At 37.6% G+C, this 18,905-nt stretch overlaps 3 protein-coding genes across 7 annotated transcripts; all 3 read right to left on the minus strand.

Annotated features, from left to right (window-relative positions):
* Positions 1 to 601: 601 nt before the first annotated feature.
* LOC113713315 (lysophospholipid acyltransferase LPEAT1) lies at positions 602 to 7,254 on the minus strand. Of its 5 annotated transcripts, XM_027237014.2 has the most exons (10): positions 6,225 to 7,037; positions 5,829 to 5,951; positions 4,787 to 4,906; positions 4,623 to 4,660; positions 4,076 to 4,140; positions 3,688 to 3,756; positions 2,554 to 2,687; positions 1,982 to 2,122; positions 1,378 to 1,441; positions 602 to 973 (listed from the first exon to the last, which is right to left on the minus strand). In XM_027237014.2, the coding sequence occupies exons 1-10, from the start codon at positions 6,771 to 6,773 to the stop codon at positions 954 to 956; spliced, it is 1,323 nt and encodes a 440-aa protein (XP_027092815.1). In that variant the 5' UTR covers positions 6,774 to 7,037; the 3' UTR covers positions 602 to 953. The 5 variants fall into 5 exon arrangements, with proteins under 5 accessions (XP_027092815.1, XP_027092817.1, XP_027092814.1 ...); XM_027237016.2 differs by lacking the exon at positions 5,829 to 5,951 and having other exon boundaries at positions 6,225 to 7,254; XM_027237013.2 differs by lacking the exon at positions 602 to 973 and having other exon boundaries at positions 1,122 to 1,441.
* A 1,558-nt stretch (positions 7,255 to 8,812) lies between these two features.
* LOC113713316 (peroxisomal membrane protein 11A-like) lies at positions 8,813 to 9,924 on the minus strand. The gene has a single exon (XM_027237017.2). The coding sequence runs from the start codon at positions 9,813 to 9,815 to the stop codon at positions 9,048 to 9,050; it is 768 nt and encodes a 255-aa protein (XP_027092818.1). The 5' UTR covers positions 9,816 to 9,924; the 3' UTR covers positions 8,813 to 9,047.
* A 3,559-nt stretch (positions 9,925 to 13,483) lies between these two features.
* Positions 13,484 to 15,369, minus strand: LOC113713318 (anthocyanidin 3-O-glucosyltransferase 5-like). The gene has a single exon (XM_027237018.2). The coding sequence runs from the start codon at positions 15,168 to 15,170 to the stop codon at positions 13,743 to 13,745; it is 1,428 nt and encodes a 475-aa protein (XP_027092819.1). The 5' UTR covers positions 15,171 to 15,369; the 3' UTR covers positions 13,484 to 13,742.
* Positions 15,370 to 18,905: the final 3,536 nt, after the last annotated feature.

Genomic DNA, 18,905 nt, shown 5'->3' on the forward strand with positions numbered 1-18,905 from the left:
TGTTTTCTTGCTTCGATACAAAGATCAAGGCTTGGAACTGCTTCCACCCTGAACCTCCCAGCAACGTAGGCAGAAAACCAGCGTCAGGAAGCCGTGGCGAAACCCCATTCCTTGTTCAGTTTAATTTGATCCAAGATCGCCCCATACGAGACCCATTTGAAGCATGCATATTACCTGTGATATGTAGCGTCTGAAAATTCCATGCCTTGACATTTTCCGTATACTATGAATTCTACTATTAGTATAATGTGAAACAAGTTATACAATCTGTAATTTATTTATTCATTATGGGTACGTTGTGTTTTCCTTATCTTTGTTTCGAGCATCCAGCGTATAGAACCTACATAATATTAAGTTCTAATACGAGAGCAGTTGAGTAATTTTGGTGCACCTTTCAACGTTCAAGAATGTCAGAGCCCAGCCTATTTTACACATAATTTGACGGTTTTTTCCCATTACTTCGAACAATAAATTAGCCTCGCAATCTATTGCTTGGATCATAACAAACGATCCCTCCCCCCCACCACCAAAACAACAAAAACCCCACCTCGACTCCACTCTTCACCAAATTTCTACCATAGTCTCTGCATGAGCGAGAACATAAATAGAATACTAAACTAAACCTCTCCTAGAAATGAATATAACAATTGTTACACTGGAGGAGTAATAAGCGCTGTGCCTAACATACTATCTTTGATCGGATAAACCAGCTTTTCTGGATCTTTTTAAGCAAAACGCCTAACAATGCTGTCAAAAATTAGCCAGCTTTCAGGATTCCCCAAAGCTTCTACATATATGAGCACGTATACACTTAGATGATATTGACAGTAAGAATGCCTCTTCCAGGAAATATGTTATCTAATGCCTTCTTCCAGGGAATATGTTATCTGCACATAATTTTCAAATTTCATTAACAGAAACATACATGTGAATATACAGACCGCGAACCTGAATTACTGTTGACAAAATACACCTGCAGGAAAACCAAAGAGACATTTCAGATTTATAAACACATACTCCTTGCACTAGAATGTTTACCAGAGCAAATAGAAGTATATCAAAAGCCCAGAGGACGTGAAGCCTATAAAAGCCAAGTATACAGTTGAGGAAATAAGAAAACATCCACCAGAAACATCGAAACATTGTATTCAATGGTCATAGTGTTGTAAGTAAAGAAGTTACAGGGAGCATCATACAAAACACCCAACAGTTTGTTTTAACAAGCTGAGATCATCACCCATCAGTTCCCCTAAAATCAACCTATAGATACAAGCAACAACTACAACAACCCAAGGTGGACTAGATATCTTTTCAGTGCCAGGCCATGAAATTATCAATCGTCTTTCTGATGCAAAACAGTAGGTATGCTAGTATTACCATTGAGAGCAGCATGATATACTCGTTTCTCAGCCAAGCCAATATCTGAGAGCACTAAACCACCCTGCATTGCACATCATAAATAAGAAATGAGACTGAATTAATCTAGTAACTACAACAATATGATACAGGCATCCAGCATTGACACATCAATGACTTAGTGCTCTATTACCTCACTCTATTCCAAGGCTAACTGTGCTAATATCAGGACTATCACGCCCATTTTTCATTGTTGAAACTTCCCTTTTACAAATCTCTTCATTTTGCAATTTACTTTTGTGTAAATACTACTCATTTTGTTAAAATTAACCCACATGAATTGATCCGATCAAAATATACATCATCACATCCAACAAAATCATTTCACTAAAATCCTTGATTTAGCACTTTCAACAAGTACCCAAATGTCTGAAAGTAGAAATGAAATTCATGTGAGGCGTGTGACTTGTAGACATTTACTTTAACCAATGATTATTGATTAAAGCATCAGTAGAGTTTTATAGCACATCAAACAAAAACTGATACCAATTGAAAGTAGGACTGTCCATTTCATCCACTGACCATAAACATCAATGATGGTCACACATTAAATCAAAATCCCTACCTCATGAGCCATTAACCTCCTGACGTTTTCTGCATAAAGCCTTGGATCATCCTTCTCTTGCTGTGACGGGTGATACACAGGTAGCTTTGTCACCTCCATGTAATTTACAAATTGGCAGAGAAGGAAAAATACATGTCTCACCTGCATGAAGATATATTCATCAATATGAGTAGGTAAAATCCAAACCTGATCCTCTCTCAATATATGGTAGTATGCAGGGTGATTCCAATTGGGCCATGGACTACTGGTAGCGACCGAACACCTACCCAGTGTGTGCTTTACTTTTAAATCATATTGAAACAGGTGGCAGTCACCAAACTTTGCCATAACGTACAATCTGGTCTTTGAAAGAAAGAAAATGGCAAAAACTCCACAACTACCTAAACATTAACAAGTTCCTAAGCACATTCTGATTATTTCAAGGAAGTGGCAGAAAAGCATCCAGGGGAGCATTTAAAGTGGGAACAAATGCAAGACTGTGTGATCAAGGATGTAAACATGATGAGCAGAACCAGCTAAACCTAGCTATGTGATCAAGAATGTAAATATAACAAGAAGATGAAAATACTCACTCCTGAAATGGAGTCCCAGGCAGGACTGAATCTCTGGTATGGATACCTTAAAATAACCGGGAGCACAGGAGCTTTTGCCAAAAAGGCACCAGTTTTAAATGGAAGGAGGAAGTCTCCGTTAGTTGTTGTGCCTTCTGCAAGCACAAAAAAGAAAACTGTTTAAGAGTAACTGCAGACTGAGAGAGCAAAACCAGGTCAAACATGTAAAAAGGTGATTTGAAAGAAGACACAATTCGTCAATTTGGTCATTATAGTTAATGTTCAGCCAGAGACAGTCTGTACCAACTGAATGTCAAGTTGAAGTAATGTAAAAGCAGTGGAACATCAAGGAAAAGCAAACCTCTGGTATTAATATACCGTCCAAGGAGAATGCAATATTCCCCTTGATCAAACATGTTAAAAATACTAGAGACATCTCAGGCTTTTGAGTTCCTTAAAGGGTGATGACCATAGTAAAACAACACCTGAATGAAGCAGCAGTCCATCTAAGCAAGTTTCCATCCACTTAAACAGTGTAATTTACTGCTCTGAGATTTGCTATCAATGCATTAATTCATGGAATATACAAGATTTCGTACATTTATTTGTGGAACACACAAAATTTTGTACATCAATTCATGAGACTCAAATCGGCTAGGTTTTGGCATCAGATGAACCTGCAGGCCACAAGAACAGAGAATATGTGGAGCAAAAGTGATATGCGTAGAAGTAGACTGACAGGCTGAGGGATTCTCCAGAAACAATTATGCAAACTTAAGAACGAAACTTCATGCCAATTAAGAATTTACATGACTAATAACCAACAATGGATATAATGAACAAGGAGCCATTTAACAGCTAATCAAAGTACAATTGAAATGTATGGCGAAATACAGGTTAGACTGCTGCAACTCTCGCGGATAAAAATGGAAATGAAAGTTGGACACGTAATTTCTTGCAACTTCACTTCTAGCCTCTCATTATATAAATGCTTCATATACAACCACAAGTACAATCACAAGTACCTAAGGCCTGTTACAACGCTCTGGCAGAAAACCAATCGAATCAGAGATACTAACAGTCACTAAGGATGACTATCAGATGAAGCACTAAAAAGATAGGGAAAATAGCATCATAACAAAGAAAGAAGATAACCTGGGAAGAGCATCATCATAGGGGCATTCTTATCCTGATGAGCTTCCTTAATTCTGTCATTAACAATACCTGTGAGCATCATATATCTTAAATTAGAAAGCCAGGCAAACTAAAAAAATTAGACACTAATCGATTAGACATTTAGATCACCAAGCTTGTTTGAGAAAAAAATTTGAAATGACAGCCTGTCAGGCGTGATAGAATAGAAAATTGCGTATTATGTATTTATAAAACATCTTCCGCCCTTACTGCTTTGCTTGATATGAAACTTTCACATGAAAATCAGCAGGTGAAAGTAACCTTTACCTTTAGCAAGCAATAACCGCCATGATGATCATAAGTTCAGGTTTTAACCATTTCAAGCAGATCAGCAGAAAAAGGAGTTTACCTGAGACACCTTTGAAGTCGGATGATTTCGACTCCCGTTGGACATAGACACAACCAAGGCATTTGCTGTAAAGAGAAGGTAAAGAATTTAAAGGCACCTACCACAAACTCAACTTCTGATAAACACGGGAGAAAAGGAAAGAATCCAGAACAGCATAATAATCATTTCTACAAGGCTCACAATTTCAGAATGTTTTGGACTGAAAAAAAACGCTCATTTCCTGAATAACGGCTCTAGAATTCAATTCATTTTTGCAAGTTGAATGCATTGAGAAACTATAAAGGAAGAATACTGCTCAACCAACTACACTAATTGATGACTCAGTTGGCATAAAGCTGACGTGATATATGCAAGTTACAGGAAAAGTCAAAACACAGGTGACAACAAAATTGAGACAATCACAATTTGGCTCTCTGCCAGCAGACAATAATTTCATATAAAATGTCACAAAACAACCTGGGGAGAAGAAGATATCTTTTCAGTTTTTCCTAAAAGAAGCTGCAATGGTCTACAACTTAAGTAGCAAATGAATCCAGAGTGAACTAACCTGATGAGACCAATTAGAGGAAGTTTAGCCACTGATCTCTTCAATAATACAGACAGAGACATGATCAAGAAAAATAGAAAAGAAACATGTCAGTCAAATCAACAATAGAATAAGTATCAATTTCCTAATCCTAGGGAAACATTGATGTGCAAAAATTCAAAGACCTTGGCAACAAAGCTGGGAAAAGAAGATGACATGTGGTACAAGATATCCAAATAAGACACATGATTTGAAACAATCACTCCAGGTCTTGCAGAATCTTGTGATTGATCTTTGGACTCAGCCTGGAAAAAAAATCAAGTTAAAACAATTTTCAATTTTCATAACAGAACCAGAACCTTTAGTTAATAATACAATCATATCGTACAAGATATGCAGAAAGGTTGAGGAATAAAATAATTACTAGTGTACGAGTCAATAAAACTATGCAGACTAATTATCATCATAAAAGCATGACTCATTTCCTAATCTTAAACTGCTAAAAGGAATTGAACACTTGGATCATAAAGAACCCCTACAGTGACTAGCAGTCATCTTACTTAACACCACTGGTTATTCTATCTACTGTATCTATCTAAAGTCCCCCTTAACACCCAAACATGTACTCGCTTTCTTTGAAAGATAAAGACAACTCACTCACCTCAAAGGGTTACTTCAGTTCAGTTCATACAGGGTTTATTCTTTCACTATGCCCTCATTTATAACAACACGCATATATTATGGGCGGATTCACAAAACAGCGACTTTGAAAGCTTCAAATCAAGCAAATTTCCGGAATGGTTTAATATCATATGGACCTTGAAGGACCCTCATCGTTTCATACTGTTAGCATCCAACAATAACAGACGCTAAAGGCAATATACCGGGAAGCAACAACATGTCCTTTAAATGAAGTAGGATATTGACATCCTATGGAAATATCCACCCACAATCACATACCCAAATTCATGCATACTTAAACTGTGACATATCTCAAAGGTTTCATTTTATGATAGTATAGTATAAACCTCTGACCGCAGAGATTCATGCAAAAATAACTAACTGTGCTGTTTCCCTTGCATACTTCTTCCCAACAGATGCTTCTGTTAGAAGTATGCCATTTTTAAAATCACTACAATATCTTCCTTCATCATTTAATGGCAACAATTAATGAGTTAGACCACCGTCCAAGAGCTTCAACCTCCAATTTTTCTGTGTTTAACCCACCAAAGTTGACAGCTTGTGAGTTCCTGAATATCCTAACTGTTTCCAGTCAAAGAGATTAATGCATGACATCAAGCTCCAAACTTTATCACATTTCTCATCCAAAATAGTCCACACTTCAGCAACCTAAGCTTCCCAAAAAAAATTGAATTAGAAAATTCTATCACGCAGATACGCATTCGAACAAGCTGTTGAATAAATTTAAAAGACCAGCGACTGAACTTCAAGTAAAGAAGTTTCAAAAGCACATGCACGCGCATTGAACACCAATTACACTACATAAAATTTCCAGATAAGTAAAGAAGTTTCAAAAGCACATGCACGCGCATTGAACACCAGTTACACTAAATAAAATTTCCAGATAATTCAGTAAATTAGAAGCAATACCGAAAAGGATACCTGGGTACCAAACTTCCCATTGAAACTAACATCCACGATGTCCCGATGAGTTTCGCTAATCCAATAAAACCCGAAAATAAAAAGCAGAGCCCGAGAACAAAATCTCCCGGTTTGGACGATCACAGCCCTCCTCCACCCACCCATGTGAGCATAATCCTCCTGCTCATCCTCCCGATTCGGAGCCAAAAACGCTGTACAAATCCTACAAATGAAGTAATAAAGCACCAGCACCGTCAACCCAGACACCACCCTCAAAGGCACCAGCGTCACCAGGGCCAAACCCAGGAGCAGCTTCTCCACCCAGGGCAAATCGCCCCGACCCATTACCCCATAAACATCGCGCCTGACGTAGGCGGCATACTTCTTCTCCAGCTCTTCAATGTCAGGGGCGGTCGTGGTGGCGGGGTTCTGGGTCGGGCCGGGGGGCACAGGTTCGGGTTTGAGAAGCGGGCGGTCATCTTTTGTTAAGTTATCATCGACGGGTGGGGACCGCTGGGTAGGTTGAATTTGAGCTGGATTCGGGTTAAGGGTTTTGAGCTCGGACTCCATTTATTTAGGAATAATTTAGATCAAACAAAAATACTAGCAGAGAAGAATTGAGCAGAGTTACAGTAACTTGATTAAATTATGATTGGAAAGCCATTAAGGTCTTTCATATTTTGGTTAGCAGTAAAAAATCCCAGAGAAGAGGAGAGGAGAAAGAAGAGAGGAAGGTTGGAGTTGAGTACTTTTGTTCTCTTTTTGTGTTTAGAGCTCTCAATTATTCCTTCAGTCCTACTGGGGCGGGTTGAGGAGAAGGGTGGGGGGGGTGGGGGGTTTGTCCTTAGATCTAAGGAAGAAAAACCCGACAGGATAGCGATAGTGATAACATGGCGATGGGTTGTTTTTGGGTCACTGTGGCTGCTACGAATGAGGGTCGATTGCGTGCGTGTCAAATTTTTTCAAGGAAACGAAATCTTTTCCATAAGGTGGCGATGGGATGGGCATCTGATACGATGAGGAAACTCCCTTTGGTCAGTTTGATTTGATTCAGGAAAGTAGACGAAATCTAAGTGGTATTTGGATTCGTGTTGGTGGAATACTCATTGTACAAGGAAAGAATTCTAATAGAAGGTTTCCATATAGATGGTTAGTTCCATACTCTTACAAGGATGCGTCCACTTTCGGCATAAATTGTTCACATTTAGCATATTGTGTAATTAAGGAAGCACATAGGAGTATCACCTAAGAATCACCTCACTATTATAACAGATTATTGCCCGCGCTGGATAGCTCGACTGGATTCCGCTTTGATTTGAGTCCCAATTGTTATCATCTTGGACATCGATTGGGTCGTTCTACCTAGACGCTATGGGATTAGTCGGCTGTGGATCCGGATACCCATAATGTCGAAAATATATATAAAACAAATTGTTTGCTTCTAAAACTAGATGAGTAAAACTTATATCCTTGCCTTTCTATGTTGCGTCTCTCATGTCTAACAAGCTTGTCTGCATAGGAAGCATAAAGCATCTTCAATAAGAATAGTGAAGTAAAGATGACGATGGTTATGCAAAATTAGGACTCTGTCTGTGTATGCTGATAAACAAAGGCGTGAACTCAAATATGACTGCAGTTGGACGTGTATGCTGCCAAACAAAGGCGTATAGATGATGATGATGATGATGATGGTTATGTAAAATTACAAGCACTGTGTCTGAAGGAACCTCATGAATCTAGGAGCTTTGCTCAAAGATACTGAAAGTTACATTGCTGAAACTGAAACTGTCACAATTGGCAGGAGTCTCTGATGCGGGTGGATCTACAGCGCGCACTCACATTCTCAGAAACAAGTGCTAATCTGTCAAGAGTGCATCCATGAGGTTGAGATATTGAAAGACCAAAACTTTTTTTCTCTACCGAGTTTAAACCAACCAAACTTTTTTTTTTGTGAAAAAAAAAAAGAGAGTTTCCTAGAACTCTGAGACGGGCACATATGGTTAAATTTATCTCACCCGGCGAAGGCAAGCCAAATTTATATGCTGAAGCACAAATGAGTTCTCAGTGATATTCAAATTTTTAACTATGGCTGCATGGACAGTTCCAAACACCACTTACTACATAGTTGTCGTAATTTAACAATGGATATCCCCTGCAAATGAACTACACATCCAATGGATTCATCCAGTAATGCAACAAAATTTTCCCGTCCCAAGTCAATAATCCAAGCAAGTTCCCATTTTTACTCGTCAAAATGCTGAATGTTTCTACTGTATGAACTTAAAAACGTGCCCAATTATTTCACCATACCTTTTCAACTGGCGTTCTCAACAGACTAATTATTGCACAATGGATGTATATTTTCTCTCTCTCGCAAAACACGAACACCTAAAGCTCAAGTGCACAATTATGAATCAAAGTTCTGCAAACTGAAACCAAATCTGATATGCCTCCAACCTGTGATAAGACAATCTTAACTCGTCCAGCATTTCACTTCATTTCCTTTACAATTCTCACCGACAAAATATGAGCTCAATGACCCATTTTAACCAAGAGTCACCTAACTTTTCAAAGATATGCAAAGCATAAATCACGAGAAAGTGCCCACAAAACAAGAACCCTCAGCTCTGGCATTGCAAAAGATAAATATGTCATTATTTGTGAATGAATAGATTAGCAGAGAACACAAAGGACCATACAATTTTTGGGGTCCGTTTATCGTCAGTATACCAAAATTACAACAATTCCGTCAACCATCATTTTCACTGATCTTTTCTCTATAACAATCAAGTGGTATCTTATGATCAATCATCTAGTACCCTGTTTTATTTCCCGGCTCTAAAACTAGCAAGAAATCCAATTTTTGTGAGTACTAATGATAGCTGACAACAGCCCAGCTGACGAAATCAAGAGAGGAGCCAACAGCCTTCCTTTACCATCACGAATATCAGCCAAAGCCATCAAACTATCAGCCAAATCTTGAACAACGGAAAGCCTCTTCAACAACTTCTTCTCCTTTAGCTTCCTCAACTTCTCCAGTTCCTCGGCACAACCGATTCCCCTCAGCGCAGAAATCTTTACAATCGACATCAAACAAGCCTCATCTTCATTGATCCTCTTCAATTCCCTCACCTTCAGACTCACACTCCCAATATACCCAATAAACTCTAACCAAGCACTCATTTTCTGCAACCGATTCAAATTCTTCTTATCAATCAGACCCGCCTTAGCTAGCCAAACAAACTGTTCGATAAAATAGTACAATCCCTCTCCTCCATAAGCAATGATCGAAAAGGTCAAATCTTGATGGGATGAAAAGCAAGAAAAGCGAAGGGCATTAACATCTTGGACGAATTTACCTAGGCGAAAGGCTTTCCGACTGAGGCCGACGCTGGACTCGAATGATTTGAGCCGGGGAGTAATGGTCTGGCCGTCGGATAAAAAGGAAGATGCCAGGATGATTTTTGTAGCGTATCTTGAGATTTTCAATAGCTTATCGACTCCATCGCGTCTGGCTAAGTAGGCTTCGAGTCGAAGCAAAAAGTCTCGATTTTTGGCGCCGTTGGAAATTGGATTTTGCGAAGACGACGGAGGCGATGCTTTTGCTTCCATTGCTGCCGGATTATACAGGCCGGAACTGACTTGAGAAAGTTTCGAAATGAGAAGGAAAGAAAAAAGAAAAAAGTACGGAAATGAGAAGGAAAGACGATGTTCTGGTTTCTGTCGTTATACGACGTAGTATAAAGTTGTTCGGGTTATTCCAGTATGTTAAAGAGAGCAACTGGCTCGAGTGGGTGAAACGGACTGAAGTGATTGGAGAGTGACTTTCACGTTGAATGGAGGTGCGTGTACGCTAATCGGAAGGGATTTTGCGTTGAAAACTTGTTTTGCGTGCCAAAATAGTGCAGTCGTCATCGGAAGTGGTTCTTGGGCTAGTGACATCTACCAAATTTTGGGCTGCGGTTGCCCCAACCTTCATTTGTGTATTGGACCGTATGTTGAGGTCTCTCAAAGACTCAATCAATGTCCATTTAGAAAACCCCACAAAGCCCGAAGTTTAATTTTGTCGATCTACTTTTAGGTGAGGTTTGAATTGCTATTGTTTAGGAGTTTTTTATTAGAAAAATATATTGAAGTAATTTAATATATATAAAATAAAAAAATATATGTTCATGAAAATGTAAAAATATTTCGATAGAAAGTGCAATCCAAACACCGCCTTACTGTTAGAGGGCACCAGGCTGAAACTGTAGGATTTCGATTGATTGAGATACAGAGCATTTGATTAGAGGAAGTAAAGATGCTAGAAGTTGGAAATCATAGCAATAAGCCAGTAGTAGAGGTAAGTAGCGTAGAAATAGAGAGATAATATGGATGTTTGTATTCTGTATTATTAAATAAAACATTAGTTGATTGATGTAGTTGCTTTAGCTAAGAGATGAGAGTGGTTAATTTTAGTGGAGTGCTGCTTTGTAGGAAAAACTAGAGGCGCAAGTCACCTTTAATTGTCACAATACAATCGAATCGACTGACCTGCTTCAAACATTCGGCACTAAAAAGTCTTAGTTCAGGACTTTTTATTTTGCTTCCGGCTTAGCCCAAGTGGACCTTAAATCCAAGAAATAATTCCTCTTAAATTAAATACACTGCACTAAACAAGAAAGGCCCCCCAGCATGCCCATGATCTTAGACCCTTTTGTGTTTCAAAGGCACTTCAAAAAAGTACTACTGGAAACAGCTCCGTCAAATTGAAGAATTACGCTAATAAATGAAATTTAGGGCAAAAAGGTTTGCAATTCCTCCAGTTTATTACTAACCCATGAGGAACAGTTAAAGGATTCCTCCTCCCCCCACCCCAAAAAAATAAAAAAGAGAAAGAGGACTGGCATGTCCAAGAATGGGTGGATCTCGCAAAAGATTGAGTCAAGAGCCAAGAAGAGAACTCTGAGTAGAAATGTGTTGTTTATAGAGCCGTGCAGGAAAAACGAAGCCCATATCGTCCAGACCTGCATTTTGTCAGCTTCTGGTGTTTATTTTATACTAGTATTTTGACCCGTACCATGCACCGGATTATATTTCAAATCAAAATAATATTATATATATTTATATATATAGACTAAAAATTTTAAAGAAATGTATGCTTAACATGTTGAAAAAATTTTAATTTGTAATGATTTACATGATCGAGGAATTGTTAACACATTTAAGGAAAGGGTTAGGTTAGGTGGTAAGGTGAGAAGAGTTTTCTAAAAAAAAATCAATTTATCAGTATCCGACAAAACATATAATGTTATACCCATATATCAAAACTTATAATATAAAAAAAAATAAATTATAACCAGTTTATTTTCTTCCATTTCTAGAAAAAAAAAAACTTTCTCCTATCTTGTACCGCTAAAATTGTTGACTGCATTTAGATTAACATTTTTCATAAACTTTAACGTATATTTTAAAAAAAAAATCTCTATAATATATGTTTTTAGAGTTCTTAAAATTATTAAAAATCATCATCATTTCCCTCTACTCTTATCCGCCAGTTAGTCATCAGACGCCTCCTACGACTTTCGTATCTTCTATCATGGTACCACTCTCTCTATTAATTTTTTTTTTGTCATCTTTGTCATATCCCTGCTATCCCATTTCTTCTTCTCTCCCTTCTTCGCCGATCTTTGTAACCCACATTTTTTCTTCAATCTTTCTCGCCACTTTTCAAGTCCTCAACATTTTCTTCCCTCTTTCCTCCCCCCATACCCTACCTCTAAATTCATATCCCTGCGACCCAATATATTTAACTTTACCTATCACAATGAAAATATAAAATTAAAAATTGATTACAATGGTTGCAATTATTAGTATCTAAAAATGGAAATGAAAAACTGATAATATCTATAATATCCTCAAGTACTACAATCAATGTATATATATATATATATATATTTAACATAGCAAATACATATTTATATATGAAGACAGCAATAAGAATACATAAAATAATTAATGATACCAAAAGTTATCCTTAGTGTTTGGGTTTGGCGCTCTTATTCAAATCTAATCAGAGTCAAACTTGGGCCAGATATATACAAATTAAGTAATATTTTAGGGTCGAATGGTCTATATTTTTCTCTTAAACTATAATATTACTTTTTAAAAAATTTTTGATAGAATTGGTGTTGTTGTTATCATTATTTTTTATCAAAAATGAATATTTCAAAAAAATTTCCACGTTTAAAAGCCAATAGTACTTTGTTTTTTGTTTAGTGATTTCGTAATTTAGATTTCATGAATGGTACCATTCTTGATTTTTTAAATCCACGGCATTATTTCTTTTGTGTTTTCTATTTAATTTTGCTCTTTTACTTAAGATTATTAAGTTAAAAGATAAAATATTATCATTTACTTTTTTTTACTTTTACTAAATTTGGCAATGTTTTCTCTTTATTTACCTTCCCACTAATAAACTTCAAACCAAATTCCTATATAAGTGGAGCCACTTTTTACTTATTTAAATTAGAAAGGCATGAAAGCCACTTCTTACTTAGGAAAATGTTATTTGCACTGAAATTCCACCATTTATTTTATCATATAGTCTAATTAATGAAAACTATACGATCAAAATGATTATTGAAGTGTGCATAACAAAAATGCAATGTAAATAATCCTACTTATTTAAATTAATAAGAAAGCATGAAAGGATGTTATATTTGTTATCTCTTGTTATAGTCTTATAGAAGTTTTAATTGGAGTAGAATCATAAATAATACAAGGCAATTGGAAAGGGTTGAAGTTCAAATAGGATAACATGTACATTAACTAACAATTTGAAATAGAATGATTTTAAAAAGTAACCAACAATTTCAAATGTGAAGAGTAGACGTGGAAGAAGAGGAATATATTTTATAAATTAAATTAAATGTGAAATGTTAGAAAAATGGAATTGATAGTAGGAAGATATATGGAGGTTTGTTGCTAAAAATCTCTTTTCAAATTTATATAGATATAGATGCCTTTAATCTACTTTTCTTTATCGTGTTTAATTTTCCTTTCTTTTTCTTTTCCCCTGCTTTTCGTGTTTGTACAAGAAGCTTGAGAAAAGCAGCTTCATAACGTGCGCCTGTACAAGAAGCTTGAGAAAAGCAGCTTCATAACGTGCGCCAGCACTTCCAAACTCCAAAATGCGTATCCAATCATGCATACTTGATTGTGGAAACCATGCACCGGTCCTGCAATCAATCTCATCTACGAATGCTTTAATTCTCCTCCATACATAAATGCTACGATACTTAGGATGAAACCAATTCGAAATCTTAACTGAGAAACGTCTAAAGCAAAGCTTTGTTCTAATATGATACATAGAAAAGCAATCAAATTAAAACACAAAACACCCAAAGTACTAGATATAGAAGTAAAACTTAGACTACTATTACCATAGAAGTAAAACTTAGACTACATAGAAGTAATTATTTGTCATTAAAAAGGTTCAAGTAGTACTTATCACTAATCTGTTTGCTTCCCGAAACCTGCAAAGAACAATAAAACCTACTAAACCAAGGACTTCCAGATATCGGCAACTTGGCAGACTGAATTATAGGATGAACCCCCACAACTCAATGCCGTGTCTGCACTTTCTTTCAGCTGTTCGGCTCTACGCCTCATCACCTTACCTTCTTCACCTTCCATTATCAACCTCACCACTCTCTCAATCTCCTCTCTTCCAACCACCTTCTTCCCCGGCTGCACCACCGGCTTCACGGCAACGCCCACCCCTTCCTCAAGAAGGGTTGCATTCATTCTCTGCTCTGCGTAAAGGGGCCAAGCAAGAATAGGCACCCCATGAGACAAACTCTCCAAAGACGAGTTCCAACCGCAGTGCGACAAAAATGCTCCACTAGATGAATGTCCAAGAATCGCAGCTTGCGGAACCCAAGAGTGCACAATAAGCCCCACGCCCTGTGTCCTCTCCGCAAATCCTTCAGGCAAGTAGGTTGAAGGGTCGTTTTGGTCACCTCCCACGTTGAAAAATGCTGCAGAAGCGCTAGCATCTGAAGGATTACGCGCCACAAGAATGAACCTTTGCTCACTCATCTCCAGGCCCCACGCTAGCTCAGTCAGTTGTTCACTTGTTAGCGTTCCACCGCTACCAAAGGCCACGAACAAAACAGAATCCGGGGGTTGGTTATCGAGCCATGTAAAAATTCTGGCATCTTTATCCGTGATGAATTCATCTGGTTTGATCAACGGGCCGATTGGATAAACCGGTGGAGCTTGTACGGTTTTGTAATACTCGTGTTCTCTCACTGCTTTGAGGGATAAAGGTTCAAGATCCTCCCAGCTATTCTCCAGAATACCATCAACAAGAGCCAACCTGCTCATGTGAAACAAAAACCATTTATATTCATCAATCTTGCGGTTCCTTACCTGGTCCAGGAGGTCCTCAATCCGTTCTGGCCGAGTACCAGGGACCTTGATGGGCTCTAGAAGGTCCACGTACTCGCCTTCGACTTCACGGTCAAGGGTGGGAAGGTACAGTGAAAATGCTAGCAAACCTGCTGATGCAGTGTAAAATGAATACACTGAAATAGAGAGCTCTCTGGCTACCTCAATAGCTTGGCTAGTAAAGAGGTCGACAATGAGAACCTTTGGTTTTACCTCAACCAAAATGGACCTAAGAAGTTTCAAGGATTCTTGGACGGTGAGGCATACGCGGGAGAGGACTAAGGTGTTCTCGTTGATAACGTTTGACATGTCAACCGGAGGAATGTTGACAATGCAGATGCCGGCGGGAATATCGGGAGACTGGAAAAGTTGGGTCTGGGCCGCCGAGGCATCGGCGGTGATGACGAGGAAGCTAACTAGAATGCCGTGGTTTGTCACCAGGCGTTTAGCAAACTCGAAGAGTGGGGTAATATGTCCCATTCCTGGGCTGGGGAGCAAGGCTATGTGTGGTTTGACTTCCTTGGAGACCACCATAGTTATTACAAGCTTGTGATCAGGTGAACTGAGGTTTGATTGGAGATGGGAAGATGAAGGCTAAGACGAGGCAAAAAGACAAAAAACTTGATGATGTTCAGATGGTTGGTTGATTGGAGAGCGGAAACTTAATGTCTCTATTTATGGAGGTCGCAATACTCGAAATTCCAGGCTCTTCACTCCTGGGATGAATGTAGTTTTTTAGTGTAAGGTGATAAGGTTTGAAGTCAAAACCTTTTATTTAAGCTGTCTCTTCTTTCAAACCATTCAACCAATCCTCTCTCCAGGAGATGAGATGAATGTAGTTGATTTTTCTTTGCCGTGCATCATAATTTGGAATTTTTATTATTACTTAAGAAAGTGATAGATATCAGCAGGAATTTGGGGAAGCTGACCGTGCTTACTTTTTGGCTTATGGGCAGGTGGACATTTACCTACTTGTTCTTTTACATTAATTAGTTGAGAACTAGACTAATTGAGGGATGATCTACAATTAGCCTTGTTTAAATTGCATTTTTGGTGGAAAAGTTTTTTTGGATTTTCTTGATGAATATTCCTCGCAACACATTTTCAATTATTTTCTTACATCACGCAGCGTTGGCTTTTTACATAAAATACTTAAAGATTTCCAAAAAGACAAAAAAAAAAAAGAAATCCAAAAAAGTACTAAGAATGCGTGACAAGTAAGGCTGCAAACGAATCGAGTCGCTCGCGAGCAGAGTTATTAATCGAGCTCGAGTTGGATCGATTCGAAATCGAGCTCGAACTCGAGATCAAAATATTAAGCTCATTAGCTCGCGAGTCGAGTATATATATATATATATATATATTATTTTAAGTATATATGTATTTTTTTTAAGTATATATATATTTTATTTTAATAGTAAAATTACATATATATTTTTAATATTTTATTATTTATTAAGAAAAAAATGTTATTTTATTTATTTTTTGTTTTTTTCGAGTTCAAACTCGAGTTCGACTAAAATCAAGTTGAGCTCGAGCTTGAGTTTTAAATGTCAGCTCGTCTAGCTTGAGTTTGAGCTCGAATTAAAGTTCAATAAAATTAAGTTAAGTCTCGATTCGATTAGGTCAAAACTCGACTCGACTCGACTCGTTTGCAGCCCTAACGTCAAGTGCATACAATTATCCGACGTCGTTCTGAACACCTATTCAAGATTTAACTTTCCAACTGGGCGGCGATATTACCGTGGAATTAAGGAGCCTCAACAAGAATCCTCGATTCTCATTGACAATTAGAGTTCAATTTCTTTGGTGTGGCCCCATATTCCATAGAAAATACTTTGCATGGTTTGACAATAGCAACTCAACTTGAATAGTTAAAATTTTGTGTCATACAGAAATTGTCCCGAATATTATACCAATGCATCTGATTAAAACTTATTAGCCACAAAAAAAATTTATTTTTTTATGAGAAGGTGACGTCATTTCACGAAAAAGTACTAGAGGTGATTTATGAGATCCAAGTCCTGCCGGGCCTCTTCAACTCACTAATCTGGGGGTGGCAACAATTATTCACCACGTGATTGAACTGCATGATCGTGATTCAAGTCCTGCCGGGCCTCTTCGACTCAATAATCTGGTGGAGGAAACAATTGCCCCAACTGCATGGTCCATGGATGGCAGCAATAGTTTTAAGGAATAAAATATGAATAGCATAATGTTTTTGGGGATGATATAACTTTTAGGCTACTCCATGATTTGATTTGATACCACAAGAAACAGAAGAAATTATATATATATATATATATCTGGACCATATCCAAATTTGTTAATTAGGTTGTCCAAATTTTTTTGCCTTATCTCATGATCGCATGGCTGGGAAAGAACAGTGGCGTTGGGTGTTTATCAGGACAGCCTCGCAAAAATATATCGACACATATGTGCCTCTCTGTTGTCTATAATCTCTTTGTTAAAAGGATTTCCGTTTCTTTATTACATGTTGTCTTCTCAACCCGCTCATTCAAGAAGTCCTGGAAGCTGGTTGTAGACTTGTAGACGTCAGTCGTCAGTCCAATAGACGGACATACGAAAATGTCAGGTTCCAATAATGTTGATAAAGTTCTTATCTGGTAAAGGAATAATAAAAGTTTGATTTTGTAAGAGAAGAAGAAAAAATTGTTGTTAAAGTATTTGATTCGTCAAACTCTCTCAGTGGTGGTGGAAGTATTGATCTAATTGATGTGGATCTCACTGGAGTACTTGAAAAATCATGCGAACGAAAGAAGAACAATTTTATGCTCATGATGGTGGGATTTCAGAGTTATTTGGTTTTCTATTTTTTTGAGAAGCAAGAAAATTATGAGCTTTTTGCATTTGAAAAATTATATGTTGGTGATTTTGATGATGAATAAATGACTATATTTGAATAGTTTGATGAAGAAGAGACGATTGAAAAATCATTTGCAAACTACAAAATTTGTTCACTATCACGATTGAAGATAAAAGTCAATGGCACATCGTTCCCATTGCCAATTATTGCTCGCACGGCATCAGAAAAGTATGTTAAGAAAGCATAAGGTTTAAGAGAGGCAAAGTTAGTAAAATAAACCAAGCTAAAAACATCCCTAATTAATTACTAGTTGCCTTATTAGTTCTTTGGTAGTTTCATTTTGTGGTTATTCGGCATTCTCGGTTTTGTGGTAGTACCATTTAGTACTGTTTACAACACAGACAAATGCAATTTTGCGCTCGTGCACTCATTCTAACCACATCTGGTGGGAGTATGAAATCAGCATATTTGATATTCCCATCAACAGCAGGACAACAATACGGCAAACGGCCCAGCTAAGCTTGTGTCCTCCCATTTATTGTTGACAGTTAAATAGACCATTCTTGCTTGTCATCGACTCTTGCCGCCACTAAATCCATTAGTTGTCTCCATAACAATTACTCTTTTTTTTTTTTTATCAACAACGATGTATTTATATAACTTATTCTATCATAATCCAGTTGTCTCCATAACAATTACTTGTTGACTGTGATGGTCGTGAATTTAAGGCAATTCATCAAAAAGCCCGAAAGCTGTGCAAGCAATAGAGGGCTCCAATTGGATTACCCTTGTTTTTTTTCACAAACTGTTTTTACTCGTGGAGTTTATTATAACAAACTCTAAAAACACACATATTAAATACGACTTATAAAAGTATTTTAAAAAAATCATATGACCTTTCCATCTCCCACTGACTACTCCTTCCTGCCTCCTTCTCCACCGACATCATTGCTACTGCCACCACCATTCCTCTCCTCTGCTCTCTACTTCCCCTCATTTCTCCCCTTCCCCTCACCTTCCCTCCCCTTTCTTCCCCCTCTCTGATCGCAACTCTGAGGAGAAAGAAAGGGAAAGAAGTGGCAGATGAAGAGAGAGAAGAAAGAAGGAGGAGGGGCGGTAGCGATAGTAGTGATTGCGGTGGAGGTAGAGGTGGAGGGGGAGGAGGGGAGGCATGGTGGGTAGTGGTGAGTGGTGAATTTTTTTTATTTTTTAAAAATATTTTAATAAATTTTAAATTTTAAAAATATCTCAAGAAACAATTACAATGGAAGTTTTTCATATACAATATTAAAGTGTAGTATTTCAAAAATACATCAAAAAACCCTAATTTATATGGAGCCGAGATTGGTTGTTGATTTTTTTTTCCCGTCTTTAATGCCAAGTTTGGAAGATGAGATTTGAGTAGAAAAGAAAAGAAGAGTACCTTTCTCACGTTTGAGAGT

The sequence above is a fragment of the Coffea arabica genome, chromosome 10c (assembly GCF_036785885.1).
Source record: "Coffea arabica cultivar ET-39 chromosome 10c, Coffea Arabica ET-39 HiFi, whole genome shotgun sequence".
Classification (NCBI taxonomy): Eukaryota; Viridiplantae; Streptophyta; class Magnoliopsida; order Gentianales; family Rubiaceae; genus Coffea; species Coffea arabica.